Source organism: Gekko japonicus, unplaced genomic scaffold (assembly GCF_001447785.1).
Source record: "Gekko japonicus isolate JY-2015 unplaced genomic scaffold, Gekko_japonicus_V1.1 scaffold117, whole genome shotgun sequence".
NCBI classification, from domain to species: Eukaryota; Metazoa; Chordata; class Lepidosauria; order Squamata; family Gekkonidae; genus Gekko; species Gekko japonicus.
This window is the reverse complement of record NW_015173676.1, coordinates 1178640-1194513: the sequence shown is the minus strand read 5'-3', so window position 1 is coordinate 1194513 and position 15874 is coordinate 1178640. Positions and strand designations below refer to the sequence as shown.

At 43.8% G+C, this 15874-nt stretch overlaps 1 protein-coding gene across 2 annotated transcripts in view; it reads right to left on the bottom strand.

The window, feature by feature from the left end:
- Nucleotides 1–9920: 9920 nt before the first annotated feature.
- IPO13 (importin 13) overlaps nucleotides 9921–15874 on the bottom strand; it is an 89639-nt gene continuing 83685 nt past the window's right edge. For both annotated transcript variants that reach the window (XM_015422962.1, XM_015422963.1), the window contains exons 16-20: nucleotides 14911–14977; nucleotides 14587–14645; nucleotides 14117–14206; nucleotides 13606–13787; nucleotides 9921–11525 (exon numbers count right to left, since the gene is read on the bottom strand). In XM_015422962.1, coding sequence (XP_015278448.1) covers nucleotides 11429–11525; nucleotides 13606–13787; nucleotides 14117–14206; nucleotides 14587–14645; nucleotides 14911–14977 — 495 coding nt within the window. In that variant the 3' untranslated portion in view covers nucleotides 9921–11428. The remainder of the gene's footprint in view (nucleotides 11526–13605; nucleotides 13788–14116; nucleotides 14207–14586; nucleotides 14646–14910; nucleotides 14978–15874) is intronic.

The window sequence follows — 15874 nt, the reverse complement described above, 5'->3', positions numbered from 1 at the left end:
GTCTTCCGCTGTCCTCTGAAGTTTGCTCAATTTCATGTTCGTTGCATCTATGACACTGTCTAACCATCTCATCCTTTGCTGTCCCCGTCTTCTTTGACCTTCAATCTTTCCCAGCATCAGGGTCTTCTCCAGTGAGTGCTCCCTTCTCATTGGGTGGCCAAAGTCTTTGAGCTTCAGTTTCATTATCTGGCCTTCCAGGGAACAGTCAGGGTTGATTTCTTTTAGGATTGACTGATTTGATCTCCTTGCAGTCCAAGGGACTCTCAAGAGTCTTCTCCAGCACCATAATTAAAAAGAATCTATTTTTCGGCACTCAGCATTCCTTATAGTCCAACTCTCGCGGCCATACATTACTATTGGGAATACCATTGCTTTGACCATACGGACTTTTGTTGACAGGGTGATGTCTCTACTTTTTATTATGCTGTCTAGGTTTGCTATTGCTTTCCTCCCAAGGAGCAGGCATCTTTTAATTTCATGACTGCAGTCACCGTCTGCAGTGATCTTGAATCCCAGGAACATGAAGTCTGACACTGCTTCCATGACTTCCCCTTCTATTTGCCAAGGAGTGATGGAGCTGGATGCCATGATCTTAGTTTTTTTGATGTTGAGTTTCAAGCCCACTTTAGCGCTCTCCTCTTTGACCCTCACGAAGAGGCTCTTTAGGTCCTCTTCACTTTCTGCCATTAGAGTGGTATTGTCTGCATATCTGAGGTTGTTGATCTTTTCCCCAGCAATCTTAATTCTGGCTTGTGATTCATCCAGGCTGGCATTTCACATGATGCAGTATCATAATGCCCCTGTATAAATCTATGGTGCGGCCTCATTTGGAATATTGTGTACAGTTCTGGTCACTGCACCTCAAAAAAGATGTTATAGCATGGGAAAAGGTGCAAAGAAGGGCAACTGAAATGATTAAGGGGATGGAACACCCTCCCTGTGAAGAAAGGTTAAAAAGGGTAGGGCTCTCTAGCTTGGAGAAATGACGACCAGGGGTGACATAACAGAAGTTTACAAAATTATGCATGTGGTAGAGAAAGAAGTACTTTTCTCCTTTTCTCACAATATAAGAACTTGTGGGCACTTAATGAAATTAATGAGCAGATAAAAGGAAGCACTTTGCCCAAAGAGTAATTAACACATGGAATTCACTGTTGCAAGAAGTGGTGGCGGCTACAGGCACAGGCAGCTTCAAAAGGAGATTGCATAAACATGTGTAGCAGAGGTCCATCAGTGGCAGCCACAATGTATAGATGGAGTGATGCTCTGTATTCTTGGTGCTTGGGGGGCATCAGTAGGAGGACTTCTGGAGTTCTGGCCCAGTTGGTGGACCTCTTGATGGCGCCTGGATTTTGGCCACTGTGTGACACAGAATGTTGGACTGGATGGGCCACTTGCCTAATCCAACATGGCTTCTCTTATGTTCTTACATTCTTAACTGTTTTTAGATATCCAAGTAGCTGTGTCGAAGAGTTCACTGAGAGATACATCATGTCCGTAACTGACCAGTATTTCCTTCTAAAATTCTTCTGTCGTCAGACATTTCTGTAAAAGTTTTTTAAAACTGTCTCATAATGTTGAATTACTAGGATCAATAATGCTTCATTAGTATAAAACATAATTTTAGACACAAATGATCCAAAATTAAGGTGTTGCAGGTTAAGGTTCTAATGACCAGCATTGGGGGAATAATGTGCATGGTTGTTAAGGGATCTTTTAAAACAATTGATAAAGCACCAATGCAGGCTTAGAAATGAAAATGAGTTTAGAATTAGCAGAATACTCAAGAGTTTGATTCAAGACAAGAAATACTTATACCATCAATCAAAATGAATATTCAAATATGTTACATCACCAGCTACTAAGAAGCCCATAGATATGTGTGTTTCCAACATCTACAAAATAGTTGCTGTTCACCGTGTAGCTCAAGAAGAGATAACAGGATGGAGAAAGGGCAGCAAGATCCTTCTTCTTAGGACTCAATGGATATAGCTATTTCCCACACCTCTCCACAAGTAGTAGCATAATCAGTAGCAATCACTCTCCAGAACAACATTAAATGATGAGGTGCCACAGGAACCCTTAAGAGGCAAGTTTATGAACTCTGATCTGCTACTGTTGCAGGGGTCATGAGCGGAGAAGAGAGGCACTTACCTTTCCCATTGCGTCATAAACAGAGATCTTCTAGGTTAGGGTATTTTGGCTAGGACTCTAAAATATTCCAAAACTGCTTCAGTGCTGTTGTGAAACCTCTTAGATCGAGCTGCACAGAGACCACAACTAGCAACTGCCATAGACCACCACATAGGAAGCCTTGGAGCACAAGCCTCAGATCCCTTGTAGCAAGGTGGTGTATTTGGCAACTATGCATCTGTTGTAGCAATGAATTAAAAAAAAACTTTCATAAAGCAATAATTACTTTTTTAAATTTGTCTAATTTGTATAAACTTTATTAAATCACTTTTGAGAGGATTGAATGTTGTATCAACAGAAAATTGGTCACTGCACCATGAAACCTCTTTAGTTTTCAGTTTTTTGCAATAAATTGCAGTGCTTCTGTTTGTTATTCATGCAGTGTATATGACTTAAACTCATAAAGATCAAATATAGATTTTTTTAAAGTATTGCCCTTTTTTGAGGGGGGTATGTAGGCTGTAGCCTAGAGTGGGTGTGTGGGGCTGGGGGTGAGTGTACCCTAGACAGCCCCCTCACACCTCGAACTGATGTGCCCTTTGCCTCCCAGAAGACAGAACTGCTGTTTCCTTCCAGCATTGATGGAGACAGGCAAAATGTAACCTGGTGCTTCAACCAGGCTGATTTCTCATCTGACAGATGGAGCCTGCCGGGAGTGACCCAAGATTAACCAGGCACATGCTCTGTCTCCCCTCCCCCATGCCCCTGATAAATCAATGGTGCAACCTCATTTGGAGTACTGTGTACAGTTCTAGTCACCACACCTCAAAAAGGATATTATAGCATTGGGAAAAGTGCAGAAAAGGGCAACTAGAATGATGAAAGGGTTGGAACCCTTTCCCTGTGAAGAAAGGTTAAAATGCTTGGGGCTCTTTAGCTTGGAGAAATGGCAACTGAGGGGTGACATGATCAAGGTTTACAAGATTATGCATGGGATAGAGCAGGTTGAGAAAGAAGTACTTTTCTCCCTTTCTCACAATACAAGAACTCATGGGCACTCAATGAAATTGCTGAGCAGTCAGGTTAGAACAGATAGAAGGAAGTACTTCTTCACCCGAAGAGTGATTAACACATGGAATTCACTGCCACAGGAGGTGGTGGCAGCCACAAGCATGGACAGCTTCAAGAGGGAATTGGATAAACATATGGAGCAGAGGTCCATCAGTGGCTATTAGCCACAAGGTATAGATATGAACTCTCAGTCTGGGGCAAGGGATGCTCTGTATTCTTGGTGCTTGGGAGGGGGGCAACAGTGGGAGGGCTTCTAGTGTCCTGGCCGTACTGCTGGACCTCCTGATGGCACCTAGTATTTTTGGTGACTGTGTGACAGAGTGTTGGACTGGATGGGCCACTGGCCTGATCCAACATTGGGTTCTCTTTTCTTATGGTAGAGTTGGCTGTTCCAGTCAATTTTTGTGAAATTGGTTTCCTTTTCTTCTCCTCACTACCACTTTCGTAGTGCTTCCCCTTCCCACATCAGCATTCACAGCCAGTTTCTGAGTGGATCCCTCAATTTTAAACATTAAATAGGAAAGTTGTGGCTTTTCCTATCACAATGTTGCAGATATAAAAGGCGCACCTGCTGAAATGTGTTCAAGAGCCCCATTCTCAGGATCACAGCCCTTAAGATTTTCTCTCTCTGGTTCTGGAATGAAATTTATTCTAATCTTATTTCTCAGCTCCATCATATTAAATGTTGTTGCCATTGTGCCCTTATGTCATACCTGCTTCTTCTAGGCAACCTGTTCCCAAGCCAGTCAACTAGGCTGACCATGTTTCCTCCCACAGCTCCCTTCTTGTGAGTAATACATACTTAGCAGGGGAGAACCCCTGAGGTTCTGTGTGGGATGTTTATACACACACCCTTATCCTCTCCTTTCTTCAGAACCCTTTTTTTCATGCCTGCCTTGCTCTCAGACCCTCCTCTCTTCCAACTTGCTTTCCCCTCAGATTCTTGTGTCTTAGGCCACTGCTGATTCTGTCCCCACACATCTAGGTCTCCCTATCTCCAGGGATTTTCAGTGACCCCTTATCCCATCTGTCTTTACTCTGTTCCAATGAGTTTTTGGTGTTATATCATTTTTAAAAGATTGTTTGTGAACTTATCTGTGATGGAGTTTTCATGACTGCAGCCACAAAGTTCCTCCATGCATCATCATCTAAATAGTATTCCCAAGAAAAGCACTCTGAGTTAAATCACTCCTTCCCTATATTCCTTTCCAGGGCACAGATCCTGGAACATCTGGCAGTTCCCTATGTCAGCGTCAGCTTCTGCTTGCCCTTTCATTGATGCAACTGTCCTTTGGCCACTGCTTCTTCAAAGTCCATTTGCCTAGGGAACAGCATCATCATCTTCCAGACTGAGGACCATTTGAGATACTTTAGAAAACAGATTCCCATTATACCTACCCAGGTTTACTAAATCACTTATCATCCCCCCACATTCAGCTTTGTGTCCAATGACATGACGTAAAACACAACTCCACTGAACATAAGAAAGCCAATTTCATTTGGTAACTGGAAAATGGAATTGATGGATTACAAATATAATTGATTCTTGGGACAGTATTTACCTTTTAGCATACCTTCTATGGTTGGGTGTGTTCAAGGTACCAAGCCAACATCTACTCCAAGATGGTCATAATGCTGATCTCAAGTTAACACTTCTGTCTTATGTTTCCTTTGTCTTACCACAAGTTTGGTAGCAATTTCTTCGTCTTTTCTTTGGATTCATGTTGTCCAAGACAAGTTTCTTCCAAACTTGGGCAAGGATCTGCATCACTTTGTCAACAATATTCTGGTTGCTGCTTGCATGGGTCATTCCTAAAATGGAGAAACCTGAGCCACCATCTCCTTTAGTTTCAGCATGAGGGGCACTCTATTGTCAATTTGGGCTAAACTGGAAAGTAGGCCCCATTCAAACATACGTGTACCCCCTCTCACCAAACACACAGTTCACTCCTATGCAGTTACTCTAGTCTAAACCCATAGAAATCAGTGGGCTTAAACTGCAGAAACACTACATATAGGATTGCATTAAGAATACACTGCTCAGCGATATGATGGTGTTTTGGCTTCTCATATATTTTGGACAGGTTACCATTCACGAAACCCGGGCGGGGGGTAAAATCTGCTGTGACTGAACAGAAGCCTTTTAACTCCTTAAAGGAATTTGCCAATCTTGAGGGTGCCACATTTTGCCTTCATTTTTGCTTTATGAGACTAACGTGACTAGGTTTTCTGGAATTTCATTCCTGAATGTTGATACTCAAACATAACAGTTCTCACTCTTCTGCCTTCCTGTGACTCTTGGAGCAAGTAGTCAGAATGCTTGGAAAAAACCTTATGTGGCAGAGCTGCAACCAACATGCTCCGTCCTATACCATTCTGCTCATCTAGACCAGGTTGAAAAAAAGTTGGTATGAACACTTATCCTCTGCAATCATAATTTATGCAGCACCTAAATAAAAGACACATTTTATTCCCAGCAATTAAGCAGAGGATTCATGTGGTTTAGAACCTTCACTTATGTGGATGAGCTATTCCCTAAGAATCATGAAGCATGGCTCTGGTTACTTTGCGGTGGGAAATGCAGTGTTGCACCCACATTTAGAATGCTTTCAGTTCTACAATATTGATAATAAATTCTGGAGCTATGGCATACAAATGAAGCCTAATAAAGTTGTGTCAGGGTGTGGGTGCCTACATAAGTAAGGATCAAGGTTTCTTTGTTTGGCCAAGAAAGTAATCCATCCTCCTTCTGTTCAACTGCTAACATCTTTGGTCTTGAAATCTTCACAGTTCCATGGGGACATTTCCCAACAAGACGGAAGTGCTATTGGTGGGGTCTGACTAGGGATTTAAAGTGTCACCCATTCTGGATGCGGTTGCACTGCAGGCTTTGCAGGCTGTGGCTGGTTGGCTTCGACTGAGCCAACTGAAATTGAATCCGATGAAGACAGAGGTCCTGTGCCTGAGCCAGAGCAGTCTGGGGGTAGGGATCTCACTCCCGGCCTTCAATGGGGCATAGCTGGTGCCAGTGAGCTTGGGAGTGCTCCTGGATGCCTCCTTAAACATTGGAGGCCCAGGTAGCAGCCACTGCCAAGTCAGCCTTTTATCATCTTTGGATGATTAGGCAGCTGGTTCCCTTCAAGCGCAACGATTTGGCAAGTGATCCGCACAATGGTCACCTTGAGACTGGACTACTGTAACGCTCTTTACATGGGGCTGCCCTTGTCTCTGGAAGCTGCAGCTAGTGCAGAATACTGGAGCTAGGCTGCTGATGGGTCTCCCTATGCGGGAGCACATCCAACTTGCACAGAAGGTGCTGCACTGGCTGCCGATAGCATACCAGATTTATTTCAATGTGCTGGTTTTAACCTTTAAAGCCCTATATGGTCAGGGTCCGGTGCACCTAAGGGACCGCCTTTCCCCACATTCCCCGGAGAGCACTGGATTGTCTCGCCTTTCCCCACGTTCCCCAGAGAGCACTGGATTGTCTCACCCTCCTAGGCCCCAAAGATGCCAGGCTAGCGACAACCAGGGCCTTCTCAGTGGCGGCTTCATACTGGTGGAACAAGCTCCTGGAAGAGATCAGGGCCCTGCAGGACCTTTTACAGTTCCGCAGAGCCTGTGAGACGGAGCTCTTCCACCAGGCTTTTGATTAGGAGCCACACTATACACCAAGGAGTGTCCCTGTGCCCTGGCTTCACCATCTTCATCTCCAGCCTGTACCTTGGTTTACCAGCTTGCCGCCACACAATAAGTGGAGTGAGCTGAGCTGGTGTGAACATCATCAGAATATACGGTAAATCGCCCTAAGCCTGCCTCGGCGGGGAGGGCGGGATATAAAGTGAATTAAATAAATTGAAGAACAGGTCCCTAGTCTGGGGATGCTCTTGGACCCAGGCCTGCTGCTGGATAAGCAGATGGCAGCTGTGGCCAGGAGTGCCTTTTACTAGCTTTGACTGGTTAGCCAGCTGCAGTCTTTCCTGGGTAGAAAAGATCTGGCCATCACAGTGCATGTCCTGGTTACATCTAGATTATATTGTTACAATGTGCTCTGTGTAGAACTGCTCTTGAGAAGCTTCAATTGATTTAAAATGCTGGCACCAGAATGTTGACTAGATTGGGTCATAGGGACTGTATCTCTTTAGTCTTGGCCTATCTACACAGGCTCCCAATTTACTTCCAGGTGCAATTCAAGGTGCTGGTGGTGACCTTTAAAGCCCTATGAGGTTTACAACCACTATACTTGAAGGACTGCCTACTCCTTTATGAACCTACCTGGTCACTACAGTCATCTTCAGCGGCCCTGCTTCAGGTATCCCCACCTTCTGAGATTAGGCAGGTGGCAACCCCAGAGAAGGCCTTCTCAATAGTGGCATCAAAATTCTGGAACTCCTCTCTGTCCCTTTCTGTTGCCATCTTTTGATTTCAATGTTTCCTAAGTTATCCTTCCTCCTTGCCCGGTGACATATTTGTCATCTACATCCCTCATTACCCCAGGAGGCAACAGGGCAAGCAACCTGCATGACGCTAATGTGAGAATGGATCATTGATTTGCAATTGTGGTCCTTCTATTAGCTGTGCACCATTGCACACAACCCTTCCCTTGGGCCACTACTGCCATTTGGCTGCATATTTGGTGTGTGTGTTTGGTGTAATGGTTAAGAGCGCGGACTCTAATCTGGGAGAACTGAATTTGATTCCCCACTCCTCCACATGCAGCAGCTGGTGTGACCATGGGTCAGTCACAAGTTCTTTCAGAGCTCTTATCTCAAGGGCAGTTCTCGGGAGAGCTCTCTCAGCCCCACCTACCTCACAGGCAATGCTCCCTCTAAGCTGTGGAGTCTTGTGAGCAAAAATTCTATTTTGTGAGCTACTGACATTAAAGTTGTGAGCAAGTGACTTGGCTACTGCATAAATTAGCCTGTGCTGGAGCCATCGTTCCTGAGCTAAGACAAAAATGTGTGAGCAGGAGGCTAAAGAACTGAGCTAACTCACACTAACTCAGCTTAGAGGGAACACTGCTCACAGGGGGTCTGTTGTGAGGAGGAGAAGAGAAAGGGATTGTAAGCCATTCTGTGACTCCTTCAGGTAGTGAAGTGTGGATATTGCCAATGGTATAAAATAGCACAAGAACCAATATAGGGAAAGATGTCTGAGAAAGACAAAGTAGGCAGTGCCTATGCAGCAATTCTAATTTTGATGAAGGAACCTGATATTTGACTATGAACATCACAGATGATCTTCTTTTAATGCCCAATATCCAGCATTGCAGCAGCTGGAAGAGAGTAGGGGACCCATATCAAATATGTGGAGCAGTTTCCTTGTCCAATAGGCATGCCTCTTGTCTCATCTCCTGGACACTTGCCTGGCACTCCTCCTCTGTGCTGCCTTGTTGCATCACTTGGGACATCATCATTTACTGTCTCTGATTTTAATGTTGTATATGCCATTAAAGGTCTATTGATTGATTGATTGACTTGGGACATCATGCCGAAGGCTGTGAAAACTCCCAGCCATGTGGTATAGGGTGTTAACAACATGCTGTTTTAAAGGCTTGCTCAGTCTCCAAGCAGGGCTATCCAGGATGGTGATATACCCCAGAAGCGAGAGAGTAAACCAAGAGATCATCACAAAGCAATGGCTTACAGTTGATAATCAGCAACATCTGCATGTACAAGTATGGTCACACCCTTCATATACTTCTCAACATTTCAATCTTCCCATGGGTGCTTCACCACTTATTCAGAGTCATAAAATTCATTTATATTTTTGTCATCAAGGTTTAGCAAGATGGGAGAGGGATGGTAATTACTATGCATTACTAAGTGGGAACATTATCCCTGATTGAGGAGCTGTGCTGGGAGGTCAAGGCACCTGGTGTTTCACATCACCCTTGGTGTAACCCTACCATGGCAACCTGTTCTTCTACCACATTTTCAGCACTAATAATATTATCTCCAGAAACACAACCTTTACACCTACTCTAAAGGGATTAGACAGTGAGGGGCTTTGTTGGGCTTAAGCTCCCATATGGTAGTGGTGAGCAGTGTTCCCTCTGAGTTAGTGTGAGCTAGCTCACAGTTTATTAGCCTCCACCTCACACATTTTTGTCTTTGCTCAGGAAGGATGGCTCCAGAGCAAACCAACTCATGCAGTAGTCAAATCGCTCACTCAAAACTTTAATGCCAGTAGCTCACAAAGTAGAATTTTTGTTCACAAGACTCCACAGCTTAGAGGGAGCATTGGTGGTGAGCAGGCAGTTCCTCAGCCTCTTCTAGGCTATTTATAACAACTATCAAATGACGATTTGGGAGAACCATTTGTGCTATACAAACTCACTTCTCCACTCTTTTCTGTGACTACAGTCAGTACCAGCTTCTAAAAAGCAGTGCCAGTAACTGGCAAGTATTGTACCAGCCCAGCTCATACTGCCTGGCCACAGACATCTCTCCTAAAGAGGCCAAGTGAAGGTTGCTCAGCTTCTCTCTCAGAATAAGCTGGTAAGATGAATTCAGGAAGTGTAATACATAGCTTCACAAAGCATTCATTTTTCCAGGAAAACCTCCGTGATGAGAAAATCTGAGATAAGAACCAAAGTCAGAGGAAAAAGAAAGGTATTAGTGATGCAGCACATATCCCTCCATGCCTAGAGAGTACATTCAATACTAACTCTAGAGAAAAATTAATTACTGATATTCCACTTTATCAAAGGGCAGTTAAAACAACAGATGCTGGAAACACCATCAGATTGCAGCTTTCTTTCTACCAAGACAACATGCTAATTACTAACACTCTGCTCATAATAAGCCAGGTCTAATTGAAAAAGTAACCAATTCTTGAAATTGTTTTTAAGAGCTTAGCAACACCAAACTGGAGCTTTCTCCTGTAATTGGTGTAGTTATTTTTCCCTCTAGAAGCAGTAACTTGGAAGTCAAGCTTTGCAAAACATTTGCTTTCTAGGCTCAAAGGAGATCCACCTGCTAAACTAGTGAGCATGGTATTTTTTTATATGCCTGATCTTGTTTCATGTTCTGTTTTTCTTGAGGAGACCTTTTCCTTCACAAAGAAGTGTTTAGAATTTACATCACTCCAAGGTATTCATAACCTTTACCCATCTGGAAGTAGCTGTGAGGGAAGCTAGCAAACCCAAAATTGCAGACATATATGAAAGTTTGGTTAGACTACTTCTTGTTTGTTGTTTGAGAAGTGTGTATGTATGCACATGGGGATGCTTTCAAATTTACCTAGAATAGGTCCCGTTCGACTAGATCCGCTCTAGTTTTGCCACATTAACATTCCCCAATAGGCAGGCAGACAAAGCCTTCCTCTTCTTCCTAATTTACCCCAACATGGATTAATTGTTGCACCTTGATCTTCAGTGGCAGAAGCAGCCAGGAGTTCATCAAATCTAATAGAGAAGGCTACAACTCTTTCAATGTGATGTGCACCTAGTAGCTATCATTCTTGTCTTGATAACCTTGAACAGACTAATGTAATACATTTTATGCAGGATGCTCCAGATGCTGGAACAGGAGAATTACATGGAGATTCTGGGAGCTACTGATGGCAGTAGCCCTCACTACGCCAGTACAATAACGGAGACCTATGTCTCCGAAAGCTGCCCTTGCCTCCTGAGACTTTGTTGCAGAATGCTGACAAGGACAACGTAGGCCTATTTATTACCCCAATCAGTCTAGGTAAAACAGAACTAAAATTACCCTACAAGTGCCGCAAACTTTAGCCCTGTCTTCTCTTTCCTTTCCCCCCATGTCTTCCAAAAGCTATACACCCCCTTCTCTTTTGAATTCACCAATAATCACCAGCTTAGAAATAGCCTTAATATAATTTCAAGGCTGCAGGGCCTTCCACTTCAGTCAGACACAAGCTGCCTCATGCATGGCAAGGGCAGACTTTTTAGGAACAGACAATACCACAGATATGTCTACAGGAGTGTGCTTAGGCAGATAAGGGGACAGTCATTGCACCAGTCCAGTGAGGGGGGGAAGGGGGGGCCGTCTTCAGCTTGAGCTTGTGCTCCATGTCCTTGCAGCCTGCTGCCACCGAACATGCAGTAGGGGTTAAGAAACAGCCCATTGTTGAGTGGAGCAGCCTCAGCGGGTTAGCTGTAAGATTATTGTCCTAAGAACTGGTTCCGTAGCAGCATAGGGCAGTGACAAGTGGCCAGCAGAAGTGTTCATGCTCCAGTATCTTGGTGCAAGTGTCCTCAATAGTCTGCTGTGTACTCAGTGCCGTGCAGTCCCCGACAGAGCAGTGTGAACTCCTTCACCATATCTTTCACACGTCGTTTGTTTACACGCTCTCTGCTAACACAAAGAAAGTGTGGTGAAATAATGATACACAACACTGGCAATTCCAGATGCACACCCGTCTTAGTCTTTAGCAGCAAAATAAAAGGGGACTCCAACAGCACCTTAAAACCTAAAAAAATTATTCCAGCATAAGTTTTCATCACGGGCATCCAGTGAAGTGAGAGTTACAGGAGTAACCCCAAATTTGAAGTCCTCAGCAAAAAACAACAACAATTGTCTTGAAGTTTTCTGTTTTTCTTCCCTGAGCTCTTACATCTCTTATAGTAGTATTATTACACTGTGACAGATATAGGCTTGCTAGGCCTCAAAAGATTTCCAGATTGAACTTTGACAGACTCACTTCAGCCTTCAGCTTGACTCAGTTTGGTGAACTATGCCTGCATTTTTGAAGAACAGATATCCATGTAGTGTATACGGGGCAGGATGCCCTTTTGTGAGAACTAAATATACAAATTCCACTAGTAGACAACACCATCAAAGATTGCCAAAATAATATATTAAACAATTATAAAGTTGGTGGTGTCACAACAACAACATTAATGCATACTGTAACTATAATAAGGCATAAGATGCAATATTTCCTCCTTTGAAGGTAAGACATAAAGTCCACGTAGTCATAACATTTTCCAAACAGCCTTTGCAAAGACACCCATTCTAGATACACTATGAACCTTCTTACACTATAAACCTTGTGGTCTGTTGAAATTGCTGAAATCAGGTTCCACTTACACAGCCGGCAAATTGAAGAAGTCAAAGAAAACTCATCTTCCAAGTATCTAGAATGGGTGTCTTTGCAAAGCCTCTTTGGAAAATGTTATGACCATGTGAACTCCTCCTATCAAGTTACACTGTCTTATCTTCAAAGGAGGTAATATTGCATCTTATGCCTTATTATAGTTACAGTATGCATTAATGTTGTTGTTGTGACACCACCAACTTTAATTATTTAATATATTATTTTGGCAATCTTTGATGGTGTTTTCTACTAGTGGATTTTATATATTTGGGACTCCTGTGACACTAGTCTTTTTCCCTTGTTGTTTGGATTTTGTGAGAACTGGCCTTGTGGTTCAAAATTGTTAATGCCAATAGATTCACAACATCCTAGCATGTTGTTCTGCAAACTCTGTGGAAAGTCTCATGAACTTTTACCTTAAAAGGGGAGGTGAAATCAACTAGAGAGACAGAGAGCCTGAAATGATGCCCAGGAATCTGCTGCATTTTCTATACATCCATACACACACATATATATTTTCTGATAGGCTAAAGGCTGGCAACTGAGGTAACTGGATAGATCCTGGTCTGTCTAACCTCCCAAAAAGGAACATCTGTGTCAATATGCCATTATGACACACTCTCTTGGCCACTGGGATGCCTCATGTTTCCTTCTCCCCAAATTTTAATTGGCCCAGCATTCATCCCCGGTCACCAATTCATCCAGTACTCTTTCCTTATCTTGCAGACCTGTCTAAATCACATGGGTCTGGTAACAGAATTCTCCAGGGAGCAAGTGAACCCCATCAACCACACTCAGAAGAGTGTTATTCCCCCTAGAACTCATAAACAAGGGTGATGGCCCTGTGGTTCTTCATATGGAAGATGATGTGCTTCATGGAGACTGGCTATTAAAAATAAGAAACCCAGGCAATGTCATAAAAGGTAGCCGTCTCACTATAAGGATAAAAACCTAAGTATTAGCTTAGAAACAGCATTCATTTCTGTTATCTGTGCAACCTGTTCCTGCTTGAATCTACTTCCCGATACTTTGTACTTTCTTGAACACTTTAATTTGTTTCAGTATCACTTCCCATCCTTTGTGGGATATTAGACTGAAGTAAAGAGATTACATTTAAGACAATTGGCTCTAGGGAACTAAAAAATCTTTTAAAATGCTACCCAATCTTTAAGACTCCTCAGCTTGGAATAAGCTCTCCACTGCAGGAGAATCCATGGTAGAGGTATTGAGAAACTAAGGAGCTGCTCTCTGTATGAAATGGCAGGAGCTTTCATTCATAGGGCCTTGTGCATGTTTTGGGATGCAAATGAGATATGCAACAGCTAGGGTACTCACCTAAGAATTTGCTGACTGAAGATTTCCTTCTGCTCAGGGGTGACACGGGCTGATGGGAAACCATCCTGCTGCATCACTTCCTTGATCCAGATGCTCAAGTAACTGAAGCAATGCTTGCTGAGAGCAAAGAGGATCTCAGCCAGCTGATCCATCAAATTGCGTGAGGCTTGGCCACCTACACCCTGCAAGGGTGAAGCAAATCCAGACACCTTTTCAGCAAGCTGCAGTGCATGAGAAAGCCTCAACCTAGATCACCTTTGGCTAATTGTACCAAGATCTTGATTCAGAGCATTAGTATCTTCTACAGGTGCAGTCCTATGCATGCTTACTTAGTGAAGCTTCTTCCCAAGTAAACATACACAGGACTAGACCGCAAGTCAACCGGCAGCATTTTGGTATCAAGGAGGCAGAATTCACAAAACTTATTTAGCTAAGTGAACAACACACCAACCAATAACACTACCTCGTTGCTCCTAACCTAGCCTGCAAAGCCACTGTTCTCACTCCTTACCTCAAGAACAGCTTGCAGCAGCATTTTGCCATTCTCGTGGACCACCTGACCCACAGGTGGGATCTCCCCACAGCGTGGTAACAGCTCAGTCTGGTAAAAAAAAATGATTTCAGAAAAACTGATGCAAACTGCCCGTCACTTGGCAGAGAAACTTCTGTGCCCAGTTACAGACTAGACAACAGATTGAGATACCTTTTTCTTCCCCCAAACACAAAAATCAGACTACAAAAGACGAGGCACCCTCAAATGACAATTTATGGTGGAAAAATCCTTTCAGAAACCTGGGAGAAACCTCTCTCACACCAATGCTGGGTGTTTCTCCACATTGTTCCAGCTGTAGTGGAACTATGTGGGCTTGTGGGCCACTTGCCCAAACATGGCTCTGTTTTATTTAGCTAAGTGAACATGGTTCAGGCAAGGGTAATCCCACAATTAGCAAAGGATAGATCTGCCACAAACACAATACTCACAAAAAAGCCACAGGCAGATTTGACAGTTGGTGCTTCAGGGAATTTCAAGGAGATCACGCCTAGAGGAAAAGCAGCACTAGTCAAGACTTAATCTACCACCACTCACAGCTTTCCACATGGCAGGGTATAAGAGAAAACTTTCCTTCTGTAAGTAACACAAGACTTCTGCCAGTCTGGGTTGGGGGATGTTTCCATACTAAAAACATGGGGGTTTGCCCTGATTCTAGCATCGATCTGGAGCTTCAAGCAGCAAAACTCCACCTGATGAGAACAATTTGCCCAGTCACTTCAAGAAACACAGTTTTATCAGATGTGTCTACTCACCACAGTGGAACACTGCCTTGACATCCAGGCTGCTACACAGGAACAAGTCAGGTTTCCGTTTGAGTGCCTGTAAAGTATACACACATACACAGAGAATAAACACAGCTCTGGCAAGCCAGGGGCAAGCAAGTGCCATAGAACAGCTCCCTGGCAAAGACCTGCATGTGCACTTACCTGGCCATTGGCCATGGTGTACAGTAAGCCATACATGGAAAAACAGAAAAGGATACAAGCTGGAAACTTCTGAAGCCAAGGATAACTAGGACCCCAGTATACTAAGAACCTCTGAAGTGACATGCAATTGAAACATTAACCAGATAAGAACATAAGAGAAGCCAATGTTGGATCAGGCCAATGGCCCTTCTAGTCCAACACTCTGTCGCACAGTGGCCAAAAATACCAGGTGCCATCAGGAGGTACAGCAGTGGGGCCAGGACACTAGAAGCCCTCCCACTGTTGCCCCCCCCCAAGCACCAAGAATACAGAGCATCACTTGCCCCAGCCCGAGAGTTCCTATCTATACCTTGTGGCTAATAGCCACCGATGGACTTCTGCTCCATATGCTTATCTAATTCCCTCTTGAAGCCGTCCATGCTTGTAGCCGCCACCACCTCCTGTGGTAATGTGTTAATCACTCTTTGGGTGAAGAAGTACTTCCTTTCATCTATTCTAACCCGACTGCTCAGCAATTTCATTGAGTGCCCATGAGTTCTTGTATTGTGAGAAAGGGAGAAAAGTACTTCTTTCTCAGCCTGCTCTATGCCACGCATAATCTTATAAACTTCAATCATGTCACCCCTCAGCCATCGTTTCTCCAAGCTAAAGAGCCCCAAGTGTTTTCACCTTTCTTCACAGGGAAAGTGTTCCAACCCTTTTATCAGTCTAGTTGCCCTTTTCTGCACTTTTTCCAATGCTATAGTATCCTGTTTGAGGTGTGGTGACTAGCACTGTACACAGTACTCCA